The sequence below is a fragment of the Lonchura striata genome, chromosome Z (assembly GCF_046129695.1).
Source record: "Lonchura striata isolate bLonStr1 chromosome Z, bLonStr1.mat, whole genome shotgun sequence".
Lineage (NCBI taxonomy): Eukaryota > Metazoa > Chordata > Aves > Passeriformes > Estrildidae > Lonchura > Lonchura striata.
Window position 1 is genome coordinate 2,683,310 of NC_134642.1, and position 25,155 is coordinate 2,708,464.

The following is a 25,155-nucleotide window of genomic DNA, read 5'->3' on the forward strand; positions in this document are numbered from 1 at the left end:
TTTTCCTAGTGATGTGTTTCTTGCACTTGTTGTTGTTGCAGACTTAAGGTGCCAGATGCTTTTCCATTGTAGATATATTAATATCTGTAGGAAGGCATTGATCTGTACAGAAGGGAGTGTGAAGCCAAATTCTTCCTGGATGAGGGTGAAGGGTTCCCTGAGTTAAAGGCTGCTTGGGCAATGATCAAGCCAATAGGATTTTACAAAATATGGATGGAGAGTATTCTCAGAGCAGAAAATACAGGTCTTTTTTTTTTTTTTTTTTTTTTTTTCTTGCAATTTAAACTTTAATTCAGATTAATGAAATTCAAATTAATGTAACACAGAAGGAAAGGGTTGTAGCCCATTATAGTGTGAACTGCAGGTGGTCCATTCTGCAGTTCAAAACATTTTTTCCTTTAGGTACCGCAAGATATCCTTCAGCAGATCAAAGAATTGCTGCAGCTTTTCATGTGGAAATGGACATGGCTGTGTTGGTCTTGGAGTTACTGTCTGCGGGGGGGCTGCGGTGTAGGTTGGCAGTGGTGCTGGCGCTGGAGTAGCTGCTGGTGCTGGCTTTCTTCCCATTGTGCTCCAGATCCAGTTGTAGTAGTACTGAGTGGAGCTGGAGACTGCAGGCCGTTTAGGTCTGGCGCAGCCGACTCCCCAGCTGGTCACGCCAATTTGCCAGAAGAAGCCACCACGCCTATCTCGGCAGACAAGAGGTCCCCCGCTGTCACCCTGCAGTAGAACAGAGAGGATTAAGGTGCTTTTGCATGCCCCTGTCAGCAGTTAGTTGGCTCCTTTACTCTCCCAGCCCCTGCCAGAACGGGATTCCTGGCAGAGCAAGGCTCTGCTCAAGTGCTGGGACCTGCAGAACCTTGACACCCTTGGGAGAAGGTTGGGTGCCTGTAAGGTGAGACTCTCTGTCTCCCCTGTGCATGGATGTTTCAGGATTGGCATCTGGACCTCACTGAGCAAGGACCCACAGATGGGAAAGGGGGTGGAAGCTCCAGCGGTGGTGCAGAGCTGGGGCTTTGAGAGCAATGGACCAGGGAAAGCAGGCGCTGGGCTGTGCTGGGGTGGTGTGCTGGGGCTGCCCACACTGGGACTCAAAGCACGCTCCTACCTGGCAGGTGCCAACACCTCCTTGCCCAGCACACACTTGGAAGTCGTGGATGTATCCCTGCAGCCACTCGCTGCTGTTGCAGAGCTGGTTATCCACGACTTGGACCTTGGCCTGCTGCAGGACATCTCTCCCTGATGCTGTGAGCAGGGAAAAAGGAATTAATTCCCAGCAACTCTGTGCCTGTCTGTGTGTTGAAGTCCTTCCCTAGGGCCTAGTTCTGTCTTTAGAGAGCTGTTGGATTGCTGTGTCACTGCTGTCTGCACTGGGCAGCAGCCCAGGCCCATCTCTCCAGAGGCATTTGTCCCACAACCCAACTCTCATTTTGGCCTCTGCTCTCAGGGAGCCCCAGCCTTCCCTCCCTTGTGTGCCAGCCTTGCCCTCAGGGCACAGGTCCTTTATGGGAACTTACATTTGACAATTCTGTCACCCCAGCCAGCAACGTAGCAGTTTGTCAGGTCCGACAGCGTCACCGAAGGACCAGGCAGGCAGGCAGTCTGGATGGAAGACCTGCACTGGACTGGACGGTCCAATTCCAGCAAGGCGATGTCGTGATACTCAAGTTCAGGAGTGTATTTTTCATGAAGGATCAGACGCTTAATCCGGCGCACTTCCACGTCAGGGCCTGACTGGCCCAAGGAGGTGGCCCCAAGCACGATGGCCCACTCGCTGAGAGGGCTGCAAGGTGGAGAGAGGGGTGAGAGGGGGTAGAATCATGTGCTGTGACACACCAGCACTTCCCTTCTGCTTCCTGAGACCGAGAGGAACACAGGACTACAGAGAGTGAAAGCAGACTCATGTTAAGCTGGAGGCTGCTAGGAAGCAGTGGCATGAGCCCACTCTTCTCCCCGAGTCTCTCAGCTAGGCCCTGCGCTGGCAAGGCACTAGGCACGCTGCGAGGAAACGGGATGGGAATTGCAAGCGCTGGTGGCACGGGGCTATCCCTGTGCCTAGGTGGCCCTTACTTGGTGCGGTTGATAAAGCAGTGTGCAGCCGTCAGGAGCCACTGAGCGCCGACGAGGGTCCCTCCGCAGACGTGCACAGACACCGGCGGGTTCCAGTAGCAGCGGACGCTGGCAATGCCCGCCCAGGCCCCCATCCCCGGCATGACGTCTGTGCCGCCCACAACGCGCGTTGAGCCCAGGGGAGCGATCATGGGCCGGAGCCCACAGGTCTGCCTGGAAGCAGAAAGTCATTTCTGTCCTGTGAGAAGGCTCCCACGAGGCTTCGGCGGCAAAGCCAGCAGGGAACTGCCCGGGGTGTGCCCACGTCAGCCTGCTTGAGCCCCGCGGACAAGTGGTGCCAGACACCTGGGTGCTGCTGATAAACTGAGGCTCCTGCCCAGGGTTTTGGAAACTGGTATGGCCACAGGTGGCAAGTGGGCATCCTCAGGGAACCCCCTAAGCCTTTCCTGGGTCCCCTCAGGTCAAGCCTGTGGCTACTTACCCACAGGTGCCATATGCAGGCCTGCAGAGAGCCAGAAGGATGAGGATGCACAGCAAAATCATTGTGGTCAGAGACACGAGTCAGCTGCAAGGAGAGAGAGCTTGTCACTCCAGTGCAGCTGCCAACGCAGTGCCCACAGAATCTGCACTGCCACAGTGCCCTTGGCCCTGGAGCTGATGTCACAGAGGGATGGTTCCATGTTCTGGGCACGGTGCTGACCACTGGAAGCTGGGGGGAAGGGCAACGTAGAACCACAGAAAGGTCTGGATTGGAAACTACCTTAAGGATTGAGTTTCAAACCCCAGCCATGCACATGGATGCCTTCCACTGCAAGGTTGCTCAGAGTCCCATCCAAGCTGGCCAATGGGGCATCCACAGCTTCTCTGTGCAGGCAACCTCTGCCAGGACTTTGACAATGATACAAGATTTTACTTGGCATCCAAAAATCCTACACAATTTGCAGCAACATTAAAAGCAACACACATTCTGATTTTTAAAAATAATTTGTGGAATTGTTTTCACTTGCTTTGCCTGAGACAGAAAAATCAACTGAACAAATGTAACTTAAGGCCTTAAGGGAAAAAAAAGTCTCAATTCCTAAGCTCTTTTGGTGTTGTTTAGAAACTAACTATGAAGAATTCTAATTAAAAGTCAATTTCTTTCAAGAAGCCAGAGCCACTTTCCAGTTGAACCTGTTTATTTAGTTGTTTCCACTGGACTGCTGAACAGCTTACCCCTATTTCGAGAGGTACAGCAGAGGCTGTGCATTGGGCTGCCATTTTAATTTACTGCCAATAAGGTCCTCTCTTTGATTACCAAATTCCATTTTCTTAGCTTTCTTTTGATGAAGTTCAGGGAGGACCAGTGAGATAGAAGGTTCCTGCCCAGATATCCAGAGTCCAGTTTCAAGTTCCCTGGTGTGCTGTACAGCACATAGACAGAAGGATCATGTGTCAAAAGTCTAAGATGCTGCATTTCCAGCCGCTGTCCCCAAGAGCTGGAAGCTCCTAGACCTGTGTTCCCTTATTCCATTACACCCTTGCCCTCCTCTCTGAGTGGGCAGTTCCAGCCCTTTGGAGGGACCCTTTCCCTTTGGGCTTGACTTGCCTGCCCACAGCAGCATTTTGCAAATGCCAGCTCAGGGAGGCCTTGGCTCACATAGCAGAACGCACACATTTACAATCTTTGAAAACAGGCCACTTTATTTCTATAGCAGCTAAATCACCATCAGCCATTGTGCACATGTGGAGGAGGAGTGTGGGCAGGACAGAGTGGGCTGTGGCACTGAGGCTATCTTTGGATCAGGAGGAAAGGGTTGTGGTCCACTGCAGCCTGAACTGCATCCAGTCAATCCCTCCCTAGAATGCCCTAGGCTCCAGGCTGCCCGTCTTCCAGCTGCAGTTTGACTTGAGCATGAGATGAGGCTGGGTTTTTGTTTCTTTGGACTCAGTAAATCTGGTAATCCCCCTCCCCTGCCTTGGTTACAGGGGAAAAGAGAAACAAAAAATATTTCAGTTTGTTGCTGTGGTTCTTCGGCTTTTAAGGCAGAAATGCTTTTCATGCCATGCCAGCAGTGGTTTTTCAGGTGAAGTGGGCATGAGCTCATGGCCTTTGGCTTTTGCAAAAGGAAAAGGAGAAAAAAAGGAAAAAAATAGAGAAAAAGAGAAAAAATAAAAAAGGAGAAAAAAAGACAAAATACAAAAAAAAAAAAGAGGATAAAGGCTTTCCCTGGAAAGTGTGCTTGCACCAACGGAAGCCTGAATGTCGTGTAGCAGAATTTCGAAAGTTTCACCCTTGCAGGTTCTTGAGGGCCTTTGTTGTTGATGGCCACATCCCATGGCCAAGTGTTATCTAAAGCCTGCAAGTGTGTGTCCTTTGAACATCAAAAGTTGCTGTGGTCAAAACAACTGTTTTTTTGGTTTTGCTTTGTTTTTATATTTCCCCCAGTTTGGAAATTCTCCTTCTCCCCTGCTCCTTTTTTTTTCCCCTTAGGAACAGGGCAGGAATTTATTTTTGGTCTGACACTCTCAGGCGCTCCTTCTGTAATAAATACTTTCAGATCCCTACTGCATACAATATAGGTGATACTCTAGGCTGTTTTTTATGGGTGTGGGAGAAACTGCGAGTCTGTGTTTTTGGAGGAGAAGCCATGCTGGGGTCTGAAGATTATGGACTTGCACGGGCACAGAGGTGGGGGTGATGCCTGGGAGGACATAAGAGAGCTGTACACACCCAGCCCCAGCTTGTACCTTCCCCGTGCTGTACGGATGAAGAGGCAGCAACTAAGTGGGGAATGGTGAGCAATGCTGTCAATATTCAGCATGAGATGATGGAAGGGGGGGTGTCTCCTGAGATGCTGGTAGAAAGGTCTATTGCACAAAATCCCTTTTTCTGTTGCACAGTGTTACAGCATGTGCAGCAAAATGTGCTGTGACACTACATGAACAAACCCAGTTATTTCCACAGGCTTTTAAAAATATTACAGCTTTTAAACCAAGGGAAAAGCCTCCCCAGCTCTGGTGTGAGAGCCTTCACCACAGGGCTGGGTAGTTTCATTTCTCACAGAGGCTCTCCTAACTTAAGAGGTCAGAAGAATGATGTGATGGCTGCAGGCATTGGTCTGTGATTTTCTTTTTTTGTTCTTCATTATCATGGGGCTGATTTGATCTTGTCACCTTGTGCCATGAAAATGTTTTTTAAAAACCTGCTGAGTCATGAACAAATCTGAGTTGTTCAGCCAAAGCTGAAATTTGAGAGGAGGTTTCATAATTTCAGGAACACTTGTTGCCAGCAGTAGTTGCAAAGCTGGTGCAAAATGAACTTTGAACAAAGGACAGGAGTGCACCGTTAAGGGATACAGTGGAAATTAAATAGAGAAAAGGTGGTATTTCCTCCTTGGCCGGATGCACTGATTTAACTGTGGTTTCTGCATCAGCTGGCTCCCCAATATCAAAAGCAGATGCCACTTTTTTACAGACCTCTGAATCATGTGCAATCCAGATACCACTGGTCAGGCACAGCCACTGTATATGTGGAAGCATTGCAAAGAGGAGGCCTTTGCTCTGACAGAGCAGGACTACTACTGCAACAATCCACATCCCTCACCAATCTCCTTGGGCCTATGTGGGCACTATGTGAGGTCTTCTGCAGGCAGGTTCATATGGTTAGTTGTTCTTCTGAGGGAAGGATGACCTTTTTCCATACATCTGTTTTAAATTTAGGGCAGTTTAAGTGTGTAATGTAGTAAACAAATCTTCCTGCCTATAAAAATGGAACTGTGGGGAAAGAAAGCAGTCTATCATTTTGCAGAGGTGAAGCAAATGTTTCTCCTCCATGGCTCTGGAGCCTGTACAGACCTCGGGTCAAGGGCCTTGCCCAATAATTATGGCTGAACTGGTGCACATCTTATGCCCATTTTGAATGTGAGCACAATAGCCACAGTAACAGGATGGAGCTTTTTACTTCCATCCCCAGACACTCCTTTCCAGTGGGTACAGTTCGTCCTCAGGACCAAGCAGGATGAGCAGCACATCCCTCATGACTTGTTCTCTGAGCTGGATGAGAGCTATATGAGAGAGGCTGAAGATGCTGAGTGGAAAGAAATGGCAAGGTAAATCCCAGCTGTAATGGGAGAGAAGTGCCCACACTGGCAGTACCCTCGGGCTCTGCCTTCTCTCTGGAACACTTTCTGCAGCTGCAGATGCTGATGTGAGCAGCCTTCTCCTCTTGCCACCACAGAAATTTATCAATGGAGCTGGAGATCAGGAGCTGAAGAGGAGGTAAAAGACAGTATCAAGTGCAGGATGATGCCCTGTGTGGCCACTCTGTCCTTGCACAGCCTCTTGGATGAGGAGCTGCACCACCAATGAAAGGATGCTGCTGGACAATTGTACCAGCAGCATCAAAGAACTGAAGGTAATGTGGGAGTCACATCCCTCTGGGAGTGGCCAAGCTTGGTTTGCCATGGCTCTTCACTCCCAAATCAACCTGGCCCCAGTGATGCATCCTTTTTCAGAAGTCCTGATGTATCTTTAAATTCTGTAGTCATCCCTCTACCATTGCTAAGGCTGGCTCATTAAGTCAATTCCTAAGATGTATAAAGAAACATCTGTTCACTACACTTCAGCCTCTTAAGTCTGCTTTTGTACAGCTCCTAATACTTGGTGTCCTACACATGGTAGTCTCACTTATTAAGTACCACTTAATTATACTAAGAATTCCATAATCCTGCATTAGCTTAGCTTGAACAGTTCAAGTTTTTGTCCTGCACATATGGCTAAGCTTAACTAGCCATACTCACACTATCTCTAACCAGAATCCAGCTAATGGGACATCCAACTCTCTCTGGCTCTCACCAGAGTCGCAGTCCTCGCCTTCCCTTGGAGGCTTTTTCACAGCCCTCCTAAAACTGTGTTCCTGCTTTTTGTTTTGCACTGATACCTCACCCTTTTCCTGACCCTCACCCTAAACCCATGTCCAACATGAACTGAGCCAGCAAAGGCAGACTGCCTTGCACCAGGTGTTAGACATTTCAGTCTTTATCTATTCCCAATACACTCAAAAAAAGGAGAATTGTATTTAAGCATTTCTCATGGAAGGAGGAATTGACTCTAGTACAATGTATTAATAGGGTTTTAAAACATCTACACTGACTTAACAAAAGTATGCATATGCAACAAATGGTAAAATGAAAAAAACCTTCCCAACTTTCCAGATTTTCTTGGTACACTTTCCTGTCTAAAATTCAGCATCATGTTACTGCTTCATAGTTGTCATTAAAACATTTTAATAAAATAGTGAAAATTTTTTAAATTCCAGAGCGGAAATGAAAAGGAAGATGGGATCCTCTTCCACAGTTTTGATTTTCAAGTTTCAAAGACTTAATCAGGAATGAAATAAAACACATGTGAGGGGACAGCAGAGATAGAAAAGTGGAAGTTTACTATATTGACTTCTAATTTAATTTAAGAAGTGACTAGGAAGAAAAAGATGGCAGATATATATATACACATACACACACCACACATGCATAACACACACACACACACACACACACACACACACACACATATATATATATACACAAAAATATTCAAAGATGGAAATAGCATTTCTGTAGAATTTGAAAGATTTAAAATAAAGGAGGAATCAAAGTAATAACACATGACAGTATAAAAACTCCAAGAATATACTTAATTCTCATTCCATAATTTAACAGTTCTAAATCTGATTGTATGAATCCACAGAAGATACATTGGTAGTGAAATGAAAAGATAAAAGTATGTTTACTCTTGCATGTCTTGTTGCATGTCTTATATATATATATATATATATACTAGAATTTCAAAATGGCTTTTTTCACCACTTCTGAAAGACACAGATTGCACTGCAGGTATTGCATCTTTATAGTGTTGCACATTAGTGTTTTAGCTCCTATCCTTCTTCAGAAGATTTTGAGGATCTGTCTCAAAAGGTATTTTACCATAGAAGAAAAACAAATCATTAAAATGTAAATTAGAAGCTTTCCTAAAACTAATGCCTTAGAAAGTGAGCAGTGATGACAGATTACACTGTGATTTGCAAGTTATCAGGCACTGAAAGACCAGAAGCTTACAAAAAATGAAGTGACTGATTAATCTATCAACTGCAAATCCTCTACAACAAGTGGTGAAATTGAAAGTCAGTAGTCAAAATGGCACAAATCAGTATCAGCCTAACAGATGAACTAACCTGACAAAAATACAGTTCTGTGCAGCTGGTAGAGACCAATACCACAAAATCAGTTAAAGTTTGGCAATTAATAATGAGATTCTCAAAACTATGTGATAAATTCAGAGTACAAGTTCCAAAGTCAAACCACTGTTTCTGGAAATCCCATCTTTAAAACACTTGGTTTTGCTATCTGTTTCTTCTTTTCTGACACTTGGTTTTGCTATCTGTTTCTTCTTTTCTGTATTACCATCCAACCACTTTTATATATCAAATTGTATACTATTAGCATAAGTTTTTTTTAATGTGTAATTTCTAAAGAACACCATGAAAATAAAAAAATCCAAACTTAAATCAAATTGGAACTGTATTTATTTTGCATCTTGAACTTTATAACATTCGCTACTACTTACATATCTCAAATATAATTATGTTTCACAACAGCTTCTATATCTATAAATGTGGAAACCACATACAGTTTTGCATTAAGAAAAAAATCTACTGCTCAGTGAGCAGTCTGCAAAGAAGTAACAGTTCATGGTAATTATTTTTTTCTTACCTGACTGTCAGTATTAACCCACTGCCAAGAAACTATAACACAACTTCAAAGGAAAGGGTGTAACTTTCAAATATAAAATTATATTTAATCATTTGTGCAGATGTTTGGTCTATAGATGAAAACAGTTTCAGGGTAAATACTTACATATTGCTCAAAATGCTTTAAGGAAAATAAAAATTTATCTGAGACATGCCCTGAGCTATCTATATTCCTTAATAGTGCAATGTTGCAGTGATGCCTGGTTTCACCCTGGCTTTTGCAAATTAAACACAGTAACTGCTCACAGAGCTCCTAAATGGCTGACACAGCACAGTATTATATGCACTACAGCAGTTCTTGTAGCTTTGCCAAGTTTCTCTCCATCCACTGGATATTGAGCTGAATTGTGTCAATTGCCTCTTTTACACTATGCAGTTGAGAACTCTCCTCTGATTTTGACTCAAAAAATGACTTGACCTGCATAGCAAGAATAAAGAAAGAAAAAGAAAATCTTAATTAAAGTCAACATTAGCCAGACAAATAAGTTCCGCAGCAAAGGCTATACACATGTTTCAGGAAATCCATTTTTGAGAATTGTTTGTACCTATGCAGTAAACAAACCCCTCAAAGGAGTTCCCAAAATGCAAGAAATGCATTTTCACGGATACAGCGGCAATAACTCATTCGGTTTCAATATCTCATTTCACCAATAATGAGACATTCATTTACCATATCACAAAGCCAACAGAGGATGCAGAGCTCTGGAAAAGGAGTCCTATTCTGTGACAAAGAATTGGTTGTTGCAAGCAATCCTCTTCAGCATACTGGAACAGCTCCCACACCCAATCATCTTTATAAATGTCAATGGTAACACTTAAAATATTATAAATTAAGCCATTAACACCTATCTCTACCAAATTATCTGAATGAAAGCATAAGACTGAACTGTGAACGATTCTTGATACATTGACTTCAAGGCCTTTTTAGGGAAGACAACAGAGCTTTCTAAAAACTATTAAACAACTCTTGGCTGATACTCAGCTTCCACAATAACTCTTTGGGATTAATGACAGAAAAAAAAACCAGCAAAAAGCAATTTTTATGGCACAGTATCACACTTCAGAGATACAGATTACAAAATCTAGACCAAAATTACATATAGATCAAGTCATTATTTTGTGAGACCGAGTGTACAGGAAAACACAAAAGTATAAACCAATAACTGGGTTCAACTCTGCAATGCAACTCTGTCACAGACTCAGTATATAATCTCCCAGTGTCTGTACAAATATTTGCCATGTGTGAAATATGGAAAGCAACTGATACATGTAGTCTCAACAGGGTGTCAAGGATATAAATAACACGTGAGCATGTATTTTCCTCATCCTTCAACTAAATGAAAACAATATTGGCACTAGAAAATATCCCTTTCTGGCAGATTGTGCCACCAACCTCAAGCAGATGTGCCTTCGTTGCAAACTGAGAAGTTGACCAGGTAATGATATTCTGAATAGTATATGAGCCTAGGTGAAACCTGTAAGACAAACAAATATTTTCATCTAGGAGACACTTTGAGATGCAGTTTTGGTCTATGTATGCATTCTTTTCTACTATTTCTACTTTTTTGTTTAGTAGTTCGAAAAGATTAAAAGCACTTAAATGCAATACCTTACATTAAAATTACATACCTTATTTTTCAAAAGAAATATATATTCTTAGAAATCCAAGCCTCTAGCTCCCTATTCCCTCTAAAATGTAACATCAGAGCAAAAAGTCATGGAAAATTTCAAACTTCTATCACAGATCAAATAGTAAAGAACTGAAGACACCACACAGTGAATATCAAGATCTGTATTTGTGGTACATATGTGCTCTAAAACTCTACCAGAACTGAATTTGCAACCAGGTTTTCTTTCAAGTAAGGCAACTCTGTAATATTGGTAATGAAGAGCTTGCTAGAGCAGACGTTTTCATAGAGGAGAAACTTTTTAAGCAGCATGAAACTATTTAGAATCAAAACTGGGATTTAAAAGCAGAGATTTCTAGTACTGTTGGCTTTCTGAAGACTTGGGGGGGCAGCTTTCCTGCTGGGTACACTTCAAGGACAGTGAAAGACAACAGATTCCTGAAGCAAGTGGAATATTTTGGTTACTTGGTTTTACGAGTGCTGTGACAATTCAGAAAATATAAATGTTGAATTATTTCCCTAGAAGTCCTTTTGAATCCAATTTCAGTCACATAAATATCATGCAACTGAACCAATCATCTTAGAGACAGTAACCTCTAAAGAGAAATTAAAATCGAGATTGTTTAGAATTACTCTGAGGCTCTAGGATGATTGTTGAGAGTTCAAATTTTATGTAGTAAGTAATATTTGTAAACTCTGATTTTAAAACATGATTTAGAATTTTAATATGAATCTTATATGAACACTCCTATTTATTGTTTTGTTTGAAACAAAGAAACAGGTGCTTTTGCCACTGCGAGTTTGAAAGTTTCAGCTGCATCAGAAGCCTTACTTTCGTGTAAGCTTTTCCCAGTTCTCTTTGACGAAGTCCCAGGCCAGCAAATATCCAGGCAAACTCTGGCTAACTGTTGCTATGATATGTGAAAGCTCCTGTGACCTGATGATTTCTCCTTCAAGACTGTTCTGCATTAGCCTAGGAGACAAAGCATATGCAAAGAAACAGGAAAAAAACACCATTCATGTGTTCACATGGGTTTCCTGACAGTCCTCAATTAGATGGAAAAGATGACATAATACATCAAGTAAGCAAATTCTGGCACCTGGAAGAAATCAATGTTACATTTTATTACAATAACTATTTACTTAGCTTTAATTTCCGGAAGTCAGAATGACCTTAGATCTAATCCAAGTACCTCCATTTTCACTGGCATTGGAAAAGATGTAGTAAATTCTAATAACTTGTAGAAGAAAAACAACAGATTGAAGGCATAAGAGACGGAAGCTGAAGACTAAATTAGCAGAACAAGTTTGTGTTCTCCATGCAGCATTAAGATTTAGTCTACAGAGAGGAACATAATATAAAGTCAAATTTTCATCCAAAGAAAGAAATGGAAAAAAGAAGAGGAAGAAAACCCTAACAAAAATTGTAATAACTAGTTATTATTTTGATTATAAGCATATATCAATCTTTAACGTTCTATAGAGCAGCTTGCAATTTTGCTATCCGCACTGCAAAATCTGAAATTTTTGTGTTACCAGTAGTGCAAAGCCTGTATGTTCAATTCTTTTCTCTTTATGCATATTCAGAAGTTGGTTTTTTGTGTGCCTTTGTTACATGAGTTATTTTTAAGTGAAAAATATCAGGTTCTTTGTGTGTATGGAAGCCTGTGCAAAACACTTGGATGGATTTTCTTTAGCAATCAGATTTTTTTTCAGCAATAGAAAAAAGGAAATGTGCTATTCCAAGAAGATTTTATCACTTGTAATTTACACAGCATACAACTTCTTGGCTCTTTCATACCAGATCAGCTTTCTGGCATCTTCTGTGCTGGCCAAGGCTTCAATCATTTTGCTTTTCTCTGCTTCAGAAACTGAAGAGAAGTACATATTCAGGAGGAATTCCCAGCCATCATCAGACTTGGCTCCAACTGCAAATATGGCTTTCATAACATCACTAGACAGACTACAGGGAAAAAGAAAAGCAACAAAACAAATGAATATAGGGGGTACCAAAATACTGACCTCAGGAAATAAGAAAAAAAAATTAAAATATTAACTTGAAGGAGATGCTCCTCTTTGCAGCACTTTGATTCTGTAGCAATTGTTAAGATTTGACATTACTGAACTCATGCCAATCTAATACTTTCAGTCACTAGGAAAAAGCAAATCATTTAGCCACATCAAAACAAAGTACACGGTATGCAGAATTGATGATTTTCTATGGCTCAAAATGTACATGACTCCACAGCAGAATGAGTTCTGCATGATAAAAACATGTGCTTTGGCTTTGCCCCTAAGTAATCTTCTTTCAGCATGCACCTCAGGAAATGCAGATGAAAAAGAACTTATGGCTGGTTTTGCAGTTAAACTAAATGAGACTGGAGACAAAGCCTAGCACAGTCATCCTCTCATTGTGAAATAGCAATTACCTCTACACACAGAACGGTTAAAGACAGCATCACATTCTTTATCAATACTAAGTTGGTGGTGGTGGTGTGGTGGGGGTTTTTTTTTATTGTTCTGTTTGCTGTTGGGGTGTCTTTCCCACGTACAATGGTGGCAATGTAACAGGAAAGCAGCTGGGTATAAGAAGTGGAAGCTCCATTTTTGAGGTACCTTATTGTTCCATTAGACTTCATCCATGTCTCAAACATCTTAGCAGCAGTTTTTCTACAGTTTCTTATATCATGGGTGCAGGCAAAAGTCAGCAGTGTTGACCGGAGCTCTCGTTCAGACAGGCTCCCATCGTCTGTCCACTGCTGTTGATCTATTTTATCTCCAAGCAAGTGCTCTATCCTAAGCTAAAGGAGGAAAAAGTTACTAGCAATAGCTAGTAATCCTTCCAAGAGGATTTTCTATACATAAAATTAGTTTAAAGCAAGGAAAAAAAAATTAAAAGGTTGAGCTTTCAAACCATAGAAGCTAAGCATAGTAGTTTTTAATATATTTATTCCAACTTACACATCCTATTTCATAACTGTAGGAATAAGTATCAGAAACCACATAAATCTGAAAGATGGGCCAGGTTACATCTTAAACTGCATATAGAAACTGAAGACCCCTCTTTGAGCCATGCCTCAAACCTGCTTGTAATCAGCCTACAATCACGAAGTACTACAACATCTGTATGTTTAACTGCTTTTAACTTCACCAAGTCACAGTAAATTCATTTAGCACAAAGATATCACATTTCTATGTCTACAGGCTGAACACCCTTCAGTTTTGTACTTCTGTAGCTTGCCAGAACCACAGCAGGATGCCTGATCAGCTATCATATCTCAGCAGAAAACTTTGATTTTAAATAAAACTGCATGGACACTGCATTGCAAACCAGAGCTTGGGCTGTTTATAGCAAATACATAACAACTTTGGGTAAATTAAAATACTGGGTTTTTTTTCTTATGTTTCCTTAAGCACTCAATAATTAGCCCTTCCTAGCATAAAGAAAAATGCCTGCTATTTTATCTAATAATTTAATAATTTTCTTATAGACTAAATCCCTTTATTGATGTTTTACACTGTGAAGCAGCAAAGATCATTTTAAACCAGCAGATGATTATGGAGAAGAAACTCCATAATAAGAAGGTAAACACAGAAATGAAAGACATATGCTTATCAAGAACCTACAATATTGATTTCACTGTCAAGTCTTTGTATTACTAGTATTACTCTATTACACAACTGGAACAGGGAATGGCAACTATCCTTGCATGTCTATTTCTACAGAAAATAGTTCTGTTTTTTTCTCTTGTCTCTCTATAAAGCAATTAGATCTACAATCTCTAGCCACTCTAACTTTTGGAAATTACTTTCCTGTACAAGAAAAGTACATGGAATCTGTTTAATTACATATTTCTACTGACTTTTATGGGCACTTTAAGATAGCCCCAGACACCACTGCAGCACACTCCCTACAAAACATTCTGGGGCATATGGGTATGGTATGGAAACAGAGGAAGGAGAGGGGAAGAAGCTGGTCCAAAAAGTGTAGTATTTTGGTAAGAGACCATTAGAAAAGCCTGACAAGACTGGCAACTCTTCTAGAGTCCCCATCAAACTTAGTGGAATTAATGAGTATGTTCAACAGTCATCATGTAAAAAGATAATGTAACTATAAAGAACATTATAGCTAATAATTTAAAATTATCATTTATGAAAACTGAGACATACCATGACTCGTGCTGCCAGTTGGTGTTCACCCTTTTTGTCTAAAAGGTTGTATATAAGACTCAGCTGAAACAAAGCTTGAGTAAGTGGTGCAGTGCTGTTCTCTTTGTTGAGGTAATCAATCAACTCAAAGGCCTTTTCCAGAGACTCTTTTCCTAGACTATGGGTCAATAAATACAAACATTAAAATGGACAAAGAAACAAAAGCACTCTCTGAAACAAATCAAAAGTGATGCTTTCCATTACACTAATAGAGAGATAAGTGAATAGAGGGGGTGACATAAGAAACAATTTACATATAGAAATTTTCATATTTTAACTTCATCAAGACTACAACAAAGCAACAATGGCCACTAACATGCCTCCGGTTAATAAAAATTGAAAATGAGTAAGGAAGTGTGGCAAGGATGTCTGAAAATATTTATCATGAATAAGGATACTTGGATAGAACAGCAGTTTCCAAAGACACAATCTAAAATGTTCCACCTCGCCTGCTTCTCATAGTGGTGGTGAAACACATGAGAGGGCACCAGCAAAACTTTAAGAAGGAAATAGTTTACTTTTCTACAGTGGAGCACTAGAGTACAGGAAAGCAGTTAGCAGGCAGATTATTGGCCACTAAAGAAAACAGGGTCTTCCAGAAATGGAAACTATCATGTTTCTCTCCATGATCCAAACAAAGAGATGATGCTGTAAAGAAGAGGGAGGTAACATCTTGAGCATCAGTGAACAGTTCCAACAAGGCTATTGAAAGCTGAATTAAACCTCCACTAAAGCAATTTTCTCTAGAAACTACATCTGATCTTCTCAGACTTGGAAAAAACTTGAAACACGTATTAAATACCTTTTCCAGTACAGAAGTCTTACCGCGCAAGGTTGAAGATATTGTTGATCAAATTTGCTCTGTCTTTAGGACTCAGAGCAGTGTGGTTTTTCTTCAAGAGATCAATCAGTGTTTTCCAGTCTTCAGCATAGTGTACTATGTAATAGCCGTTCATGTCTACATTGAATTTTACCCATTCCACCTCTTCTGGAAGTTCAATGACAGCTAGTGGACAGAAAATATGTGATCAGCCGAAACAAACATTTAACAACTGTTTGCTCAAACCAAAGTCTACAAAGTAGACTAGTACCAGAGAGACAATAAATTCTTTCCACTATTTCCCCCTAAAATGACAAAGGAAAAGCCAGCACAAAGGTTTTGAAAGACAGCTCAAAAATTCCAGGTTGTACTTCCACATCCTTCTTCCTACATCTGACTGAATGAACATTATCACAGTCCACCCAAGTTGCATCAGTAAGTTTTTCTCCTTTTGTCCTGTTGTTCTTTCAAAGAGCCCCATCTACTGTTCCAAATACAGTATTTTCCTACACAATTAAATAAATGGTAGGAAAGTTACTTCCTACCATTTCAGCAAATTGGCAGATTGACTTTCACATAACTTGCTCTCTAAAGAACATACAGTTTGAGAGATTGTGTGCATGCGCTGTGATGAAAAGCACAGGCTTTTACAAATTTCAAATGCCTGATTCTGTTCCAAGGCTTTTACAAATTTCAAACCTGTGATTCTGTTCCAGTTGCTGTCATGTATTTATACACACAATGCTACAGGGAACCAGCTCTCTGATGATGACAACACCAGCAGTGCTCTGCTCCGGGTCTCTGAAATTACTTTGTAACCTGTGTAAGTCTTCAGCTTCACATCTTACTTGAGGGTGCTCTCAGAAAAATCACGTATCTGTAATCCTAAATTAACTACCGAAGCTTTTAGTTACATACCTGATTTCTGATCCAGTAAATATGCATTAGTGCAATGGGTGAAGTTGCACCTATTTGTTATGTAAGTGAGAGGAATATGCCACAGGTAACTGCAAAGGAAAACAAATGTTGACTAACATGTTCTACACATATTATCTCCCTTCAATAGTTTGTTTTAATTTAAGCACTTTTGTATACGAATAATACTAAAATCACTGAATGCTGTATAGAATAATAAAGTTTAAATCTCATTTATATAATCAGAATATGATGAAAGAAAATATGAACAGCATGCACAGAAATTATTTTTAAAAATCCCACCATGTTGAGAAATGGGTAAATTTTATAGAACAGACTGGATTCAGAGAGACCTTTTAAGGTCATCTAGTTCAGGTCCCCTGCAATGAGCAGGAACATCTTAAATCAGATCATGTTGCTCGGAATCCTATTCAACCTGGCCCTGAATGTTTTCAGGGATGGGCATTGATCACCTCTCTGAGCCACCAGTGCCACTGTTTTACTACCCTTATTGTAAAAATACTATTCCTTGTGTCTAGTCTAAATCTACCCTTTTTTATTTTAAAACCATTATTCTTTATCCTATCACAACAGGACCTGCTAAAAAGTTTGTCCCCATCTTTCCTTTAAGTACTTGAAAGAATGCAGCAATGTCTCCCCAGAGCTTTTTGTTCTCCAGGGTGAACAGCCCAAACTGTCTGTCCTTGTATAGGAGAGGTGTTATGTCCATCTGATTGTTTTTGTGAACCTGCTCTGGACTCACTCCAGCAGTCCATGTCCTCCCTGTGCTGGGACCCCAGAGCTGATGCAGGGTTCCAGGTGGGCTCTCAGCAGAGCAGAGCAGAGGGGCAGAATCCCCTCCCTCCCCTGCTGCCCATGCTGCTTTGGATGCAGCCCAGGATACATCTGGAATTCTGGGCTGTGAATGCACACTGCTGGCCTGTGTCCAGTACCACGACTCCCTCCAAGTCCTCCTTTGCAAGGCTGCTCTTGATTTGCTCATCCCCCAGCCTGTGTTGATACCAGAAGCTGGCCTGACCAAGGGCCCACTGCTGGCATCCCTTCCCCCAGCTGCACCACTCAGCTTGGTGTCATTTAAAATTCTCTGCAGGAGCACTTGATCTCACTGTGTACATCACTGATGAAGAACTTAAACTGCACTAGTCCCTAAGGGACTCTACTTTTCCTGGTACTTCTTTCCTAGTTCCAGCATGCTAGGTAGCTAGTCCAAAATCATACAGACAGTAATCTCTGGCTGCATCAGAAGTTCATCCAGTATGATTTTTACCTGAGTCCAACATTGTTTATCTGATTTTTTACAAGTTTTAAAATTAAAAAATTATCCAAGTACAAGACTCAAATTCCAAATCATGGTATAGAAACCACAATTCATTGCGTACTACAAAGACTTTCTTAAGTGAACTGCAAGCTGGAAGAACAAATGCTAAGGAGGCTCATAATGATGATAAGTACTTGGCTATTTAGAGAAAAACATAAATCTGAGTGTGATGAAAGAAGGTGCACACATTAATCCAATTTTGACAGGGATCTCCTCTATGTATGACTCACATAGAGTGCTCTTTTTCTAAACCTTTTCATACATGCCCCAAACTTCCATCAACTAGAAACAGAAATTACATACCTTAAAAACCCTTCCCTTCTTCCCTTACCTTTCAACCCCACATTGCTTTTCTTTCTCCGCATAACAAAAGTAAAACACAGCCCTCTAAAGTCCTACATTTCAAGAGACAAATTTCTTTCACAGACCTAATTTTCTGCAAGGTGATGCAATGGACTTAGCTCCTGTTAAAACTTTAAACAACTGAATAAAACCAGCAAAATATCGAAAGAATTCACACTTAAATGCTTTTGTTAGAAGACACTGTTGAGGGTCATAAGGTAAGTTACACGTGCAGTAAACAAAAATTTACAACCACCAACTGCCACATCTTTGCTTCTTCAGTATTTGTGTATGTATTTCCTTTTAGGTTTTGGTATAATGGCTATTGCCTCTGTTGAACATTCAGTCATTTGTTGTCATGTAGTAGTGTCATCTTAAAATTCTGAAGCCAAGAAAGCATTGACACTAGCTTCTCTACCTTCTTGTAGTAAAGCCCAAGGTATACAACTGAATTTTGGAAGTAAGAAGCAGGGGCTTTAAAACAGAATACATGTATCTGAAACTTCTGTGAAACTTCTGCAGCCTGCCTTTCTTCAGAGTCTTGTTAAACACACAAAACTTTCTCAAATGTAAAGAAACCTTTACTTATGAGATCTGCCTTTTGGTATTGAAAACCAACTGATGATGTCAAGCTTAAAAGCTTCAGGAAAAGGATGCATGTAGTAAATTCAGATTACAAAGGGTGTCACTGATTTTTTACCACTTACTTCAGTGGAAATAGACATGGACCTTTATGCAGACCCTAGATGTGTGAATTTCTGTGCCGAATTCTCTGTTACTACCTGCCTTTAAAGGAAAACACTAAAAGGTCTGAATACTAAAAGCTTTAAGACAGCAGCTTGCTTTTAATGGATAAAAGGTATTAAGAAGGTAATAACCTTGCATCGGATGTCCAATTTTCTGGTTCCACACGATACAAAAATTTCTCTTGTTGTACTGAAATGATCTTTCCCTTTCGGACGACAGTGACTAAAGGAAATCCTTTATGCACAATCCAAGTCTTCATCATTTTTTTTACATCTAGCGTTCCATTGGTAATCTGTAAAAACAATCATAATACAAAAAGTAAATGGAGAACACTTTCTTAAGTTACTAAATAAGTTGTTGCGTGATTTTACATCTGTGAACAATCACTTTGACAGTGAACTTGTAAATTTCTCTCCACTCTCTGGCCATCCAGCCAGTTCTTAACACAACAAAGAGTACACCTGCCCATGCCATGAGCTGCCACCTTTTCCAGGAAAATGCCTTGGGAGACAGTATCAAAGGTTTCACTGAAGGTCAGGGAGACAACATCCACAGCTTTCCCTTCATCCACCAGGTGGGTCACCTGCTCATAAAAGGAGACTAGGTTGGACCTATTCCTGCTAAATCCACGCTGGCTGGGTCTGATTCCCTGGTTGTCCTGTATGTGCCCTGGAATGGTACTAAAGATGATCTGCTCCATGACCTTCCTTGGCACTCAGTTCAGGCCAATAGGTCTGTAGTTCTCTGGACCTTCAGTCCTTCCCCTCTCCTTCCTGCTGTCTCTCCACCCTCCTTTCCCTGGCCTCTCTGACTCCCACAGCCTTGCTGACACCACTTGCCCTCAATCTCTTCTATCCAAGGCCTTGTTTTATTGAGTGCTTCACACTCATTTTGAAACTAAACACAGCCTTATGCCTACCTTATAATTTGAGAACTGCCTGTACAGTCTGTTTTCCTAAAATTTAATCACACTTGTTGAAACCGAAGTTATCACAAAGTTACACTAGTAGAGAGTAACCCAAGACCTCTGTGAGGTTGGATATAGCTATTCCTTGAAAGTATTTTTTATCCTGCATTTTATTACTTTCATTCTGGTGTTAACACACTAGCCATGTAATTCTAGAGAGGATATGTCCATTCTGGATGGACATGCAGAGCAGTACATACTCACTCACAGTGCTTTTTTGGGATGATATGCAATGTAGCCCAAGAAGCTTCAGTCATCTCCCTATCTATATGAAAGAATAGGATGAGCAAAAAACTGGAGTATTTACCTGCAGGCCATTATCCTATTTTTTTAATAAACAAGCAAATAAGTAGAACCTATGATACTCTTAGAGAAGTGGAGTTAAAAAAAAAAAAGAAAATAAGAACAGTGTGTCGAAGATGGGTACCTCATTCATGCTGTCCCACAGGTCATCACTCTGGGCAGTTCCATAGTTGTGATTATGCAAGTATACCTCAATGCCAGCTTGGAAAACATCCTTAGTGAGATAATGCTTCAGCATCAAAAGAAGTGAAGCCCCCTTTAAGAAGAAAAAAAAAAAAAAAAGAAAATTAATCAATAAATTGAAGTTACAGAACTTTTTAAGCATATGTGTATTATAGCTCTTTCACAGTACAAGAGTAAGTCAGAAGCCAGCAGAATTTATTCCAAATAATATCCTTCAAGTAATTACCTTTACACTCAGTTTCCTTGGAAAAATAATTCTTTTACTATTTCATAAACTCCAAATACAGTTACAGAAAAGGCTAATGTAGTCTGAAAATTTTTCCCAGCTGCTTTGGAAAAAAAAATATTAAAGGCTCAAACTACAATTACAAAATGGATTAGTAGAATTTGACATTTTTTCCAATCAACGTAATCTGAAAAATATTGCCTTCTTACTCTGCTGGCTGCCATTTTTCATTATGAATACTCATCTTTATGGTACAGAACTGCACTTGTGAGCCAGTGTTTAACAATCATATGATGTGCACTTATATCAAAAACCTAAAAACATAGGGAAAAAGTAGGCTGGAATTGACTGCAGAAGAACAAGTATGTTTTCTTGAGTTTAAATACAGTCATATCTTGTAAAGAAAAAACAGCAGTAACTGAGTAGTTTAAGTATCAAAAAAGTTGTGAATGTTTCTATGTGAAAGCTACCAATAAGTAAATTGCCTGAAGACTTGCATACTGTAGAACTGAATGCAGAGGAGCAGCCATAGATCAACAATAGCTTAAAGGTGCACTTTATATTTTTGGTACTGTTTCTAGGAAAGAAACAAGAAGAAGATTTTAGAGAGATAATGCATTGTTCTCATACATTCCAATCTCAAGTTCTGGAATTTGACTAACATCTTATCTGAAACTGAAGGCTGCCTGGTTATTCACTAGTCACCAAATGTCAGAAATAGCCCTTACTACAGTTTTTAATAATATGGCCACAATCTCCTCTCTTGTATGCACCCATACTTGACCTACAGCTCTGCTCCTTTGTTTTTCCACCTGTCATACCCTTCCAGGTGAATCTTGTCCCACCTACGGGTGTTAGGCTTACTGACAGTCTGCAAATCAGACTAAAAATAATATTGTACAATTATTTCTCTCCAAGACAGTACAATGCAGAGGTCACCTACTAATCTGTGTCAGTTCGTAGTTCAATAAAATAAATTATGTTGTACAATTCAGTAGCAGACAATCCTTTGCTTATCTGGGACTACCTTGTAGTGTCTTCTCATGTGAATTCCAAAGAACTGTACCTAGTTATAGAGTACCTAGCTATAGAGTAGCAGAATACAAGAACTTTATGCATAAATGAAAAGCTATGTAATAAAATCCTCTGAAACACAGAAAACAGCCGTGAAAACTATTTCTGACAACATGCAAAACCTCTTTTGGCCAGCTCTTGAAGGTGTAGGTTAGTACAATTGTATTCAAAACGTGCACATACTTATTAGTAGCAATGAAGTAATAAAATAATTCTCGAAATATAATGTGACACTAATTGACTGAAACTCCAATCCAATCACTTAGGAAACAAACTTTTCCATTAGAATTATACAGAGAATTTTTAATCAAATACTGTCAATAGTCTTTGACTGATTGAAACTTCTCTATATAGTTAGTTGGCTCTAAAGTTAGCTGGCTACAGACATGATTGTGCATAAAATACATAGCTTCCAGAAGCTCACCAAAAAGGGAATTACTTGAGACAGCACCTCTGAAGCATTAAACAACAGCCATGCCTTTTGATAAAAGGAGAGAATCCAAATTCATTTGGCAACCAAAGTAACCTGAAAATCACACATATCTGTTCTTGCAGTTGAGAAAGCAGAATCCAAAATAAATGGAAGCACATCACTACCGTAAGTCTATCTGGCATCCCAGACTATTCAGGGATGCCAGACAAGATGTGCTGACCAGTTGAGACTTGCAAAAAAAAGTCAGAGAAAACAAACCAAGACTGTAATGGGAACTGCATTCCACTGAGCAGAGGAAGATGTAGTATCTGACTATTTTCTAGCAGAAAATAGCTGTCCCCATGATTTCTAATTAGACAAAAGTACAAGACAGTGATGGAAAAATGCCAGCCAATCCAAAATAAACAAACAAAAGGCTTTCCTCCAACATTACCAAAATCCAGTATCTACAATCTGAGAAAATGTGAAAAAAATTTTGCACATACAGGTATTTCTTCTCTCATGCATTTTTAAAGAAGGCAATGAGATGCTTTAATAATATAAGCCTCCCACACAACTCTCACTAGACATTAGAAATAATCACATTTCAAGACAACCAGGATAAGCAGTAAAATATTTTGCATTCAGAGGCAAGCTTACAGTTCAGGATATCTCTAAAATATGGGTTTCTTTTAAAACCAGGGAGAGTATATGACTAAAAGATTACTTTGGTGTTTTGTTTTTACTCTTTTTTTAATCACTTGTTACAGTCTGCTACTAGAAGAATTTATGCCTAACTGGTTATGTTGCTTCATCTATTGGTTCCCCTCCTACAATAATATTTTGTGCCAAGTGCTCTACAAGATGGTAAGTAAGGCAACAAATACATATACATAATATTTGCCTAATTGAATGCTACATATATGCTCAAAAACATTATTGAGAAACCCTGCATTTTTTGAGTTGGTTGTAAATACCTCCAAAAATGTTAGTACATGCCTATTCACTTGTGATTCCACATTCATATTTTCAGTAGCTGATGTATCACTCTCCAAAATTTTGGAATATTTTTACAGTTACCTTGATATAAGAAAGCGAATCAAACATTTCTTCAATTTGCTCTGAAGACTGAACAGCAGAAGAGACTGGATGTGAAGAATTCAAGGCATCTTTCATCATAGCCTTGAAAATTAAAGTAAGGAAATCTTCATCCTAGAAGAGAAATATTTTTAACTGTTTAGGAAGCTGAAATGTACATGTTAAGCAGAAAAGTAAAAGTGGTCTCTGCTTTGCTCTTCCATTGCTCTAGGCAGCAAAAGAACTGTCAGGATATTATTTATAAAAGCTACTATTTCCCTGCCACATTTTAGCAGTGGAATCTCACTTTTGAGTTTGCATCATTATACAGACCCTTAAGCCCCTGTCTCAGGCAAGTGTGTCAATGGCACTAGACAAAAATGCACCTTCTAAATAAGTGTGTGTCAAATTTCATATTCAATTTCACCGCTGTTTTCATTTATAGGAGGCAGGGAATATAAAAATATGACTTTCATGTGCTTTAAGCATGAAGTCTAGAGAAATTATTCATTACAGAAATGTTTGGGAGAATGTAAACAGCACCTTATCTAGTGATTACCAAAATCTCTTACTTCTTTTCTTATAGAATGAGAATATTTTAATCTAATATGTTGGTACCAGAACAAGGAAACACCAAACACTGAAAAGAAGCTGATCATATCAGTATTTGTCCATTTCACTTCATCAAGGCAAGCAAACAATTCTCTATACAGTAGAGAGTTAAACCCAGAAACCCCCAACAATAACAACAAAACAAACCCACAAATTCCCTCTGTGAAATACAATGAAAATAACTGTTAAATTTTAAAATGTTAAGGCTATTCTTCTTGAATGGAGAAGTTCTGAATGATGTCAAAACACATTCTGGGATTATCAAACAATGAATGAGATATTTGTCAAGGCAGCTTGTCAGACAGCTTTTAGAATGAAGTACACAGATGTTAGATGTGTCCTTGTTAAATAAGGACACTACTTTTGTGTCCCACCCTCAGCACATATGCACCCAACAGGCAGAATGGCTACATACTTTAGGTGACAATCCAACTGAACAACCAAACTAGGCGAAATGAAGACGTTTTGAAACATCCAGTGCTGTAAAAGAATTCTACTGGACCAGGTTAGCAACTCAAGTTTCTTAATACTAATAAGAGTGATTTAAGAACTCAAACTCACAGTTCTCCAGAATGCTGAAAAGAACACTATCTATCAGGCAGGAAACAGTACAAATCAGGTGCTTAATCCCATGACTAAAGCAAATCACATAAACACTCCTAGGAGTTGATTTAAGGGCTCAGGTATGTCCTCTCCTTGGAGATATCTCTATCCAGAATGCAAAATTATTCTCTCCAATACACTCTACATTTAATTCCACTAACCTTTGTTTATCTGCCTGTCATTCTCAGTGACAATCAAGTTTTATAGCAGTAGCTGATATCCTTTCATTGGAAAAGAGAGACCAAATTTGAATCCATCATATCTTCCAGTGTCTGAAAAGCTAGGTCACTTAGTACCTGAGTGAGTTAATAATCACTACATTATCATATCAGAAAGATTTTATCCTTCAGCCATGTATGTAAACAGATGTGCCTGTGGGAGCAGTGTTTTGTATTAAGTGTAACTCAATGCTATCAGAATCCTTTGTGGTGGACCAATTTATATTTTTATGCCATGTCTGCTCATTTGTGAAATTCAAACTGATTCAGACACAAGCAAGTACAATGATGGGAAGACAGGAGTTACTTCATGTAGGGAAAGAAAACAAAGTGAATTTATAACAAAGAGCATTTAGTTAGAAAGAAAAGACTCCTCAGTCAGGGCAGAAGAGATATAACAGTTTTAAAAAACTTAACAAGTAGGAGGTGTGCAGCAGTTTGTAGAAAGAACTATTATATAAGCATTTATCTTCGAGAGAAAAGTCTATTGTTGCTATTAGCAAATTGATAATTAATATTATTGGTTAGCAAGCCTATTAGCAATTACACTATTGGCTTTCCAGGCTCATGCTATTCTAACCCAATGGTGGAAATATTATAAAAGCTATGTACACTTTCAATAG

General features: G+C 39.8%; 2 protein-coding genes across 4 annotated transcripts in view; both read right to left on the reverse strand.

Moving 5' to 3' along the window:
* Positions 1 to 274: 274 nt before the first annotated feature.
* LOC110473210 (acrosin) lies at positions 275 to 2,613 on the reverse strand. The gene is made up of 6 exons (XM_077790229.1): positions 2,552 to 2,613; positions 2,071 to 2,283; positions 1,518 to 1,783; positions 1,109 to 1,245; positions 529 to 720; positions 275 to 492 (listed from the first exon to the last, which is right to left on the reverse strand). The coding sequence occupies exons 1-6, from the start codon at positions 2,611 to 2,613 to the stop codon at positions 382 to 384; spliced, it is 981 nt and encodes a 326-aa protein (XP_077646355.1). The 3' UTR covers positions 275 to 381.
* Positions 2,614 to 8,614: 6,001 nt separating this feature from the next.
* The window catches only part of LNPEP (leucyl and cystinyl aminopeptidase), a 51,806-nt gene continuing 35,265 nt past the window's right edge, over positions 8,615 to 25,155 (reverse strand). For all 3 annotated transcript variants that reach the window (XM_021535523.3, XM_021535522.3, XM_021535524.3), the window contains 11 exons: positions 23,103 to 23,234; positions 20,252 to 20,383; positions 18,989 to 19,149; positions 16,433 to 16,521; positions 15,520 to 15,700; positions 14,656 to 14,812; positions 13,102 to 13,286; positions 12,287 to 12,448; positions 11,318 to 11,458; positions 10,251 to 10,332; positions 8,615 to 9,275 (listed from right to left, as the gene is read on the reverse strand). In XM_021535523.3, the coding sequence (XP_021391198.2) occupies positions 9,144 to 9,275; positions 10,251 to 10,332; positions 11,318 to 11,458; positions 12,287 to 12,448; positions 13,102 to 13,286; positions 14,656 to 14,812; positions 15,520 to 15,700; positions 16,433 to 16,521; positions 18,989 to 19,149; positions 20,252 to 20,383; positions 23,103 to 23,234 (1,554 nt within the window). In that variant the 3' untranslated portion in view covers positions 8,615 to 9,143. The remainder of the gene's footprint in view (positions 9,276 to 10,250; positions 10,333 to 11,317; positions 11,459 to 12,286; positions 12,449 to 13,101; positions 13,287 to 14,655; positions 14,813 to 15,519; positions 15,701 to 16,432; positions 16,522 to 18,988; positions 19,150 to 20,251; positions 20,384 to 23,102; positions 23,235 to 25,155) is intronic.

Bases quoted from the DNA above. Each gene is read 5' to 3' on its own strand.
- LOC110473210 (XM_077790229.1), bottom strand. From the start codon at position 2,613: ATGATTTTGCTGTGCATCCTCATCCTTCTGGCTCTCTGCAGGCCTGCA. The intron at 1,784-2,070 runs GTAAGGGCCACC...TCCACCTTGCAG, and splicing joins TGCTTTATCAACCGCACCAA to CCCTCTCAGCGAGTGGGCCA. The intron at 1,246-1,517 runs GTAAGTTCCCAT...CCCTGCTCACAG, and splicing joins GGGTGACAGAATTGTCAAAT to CATCAGGGAGAGATGTCCTG.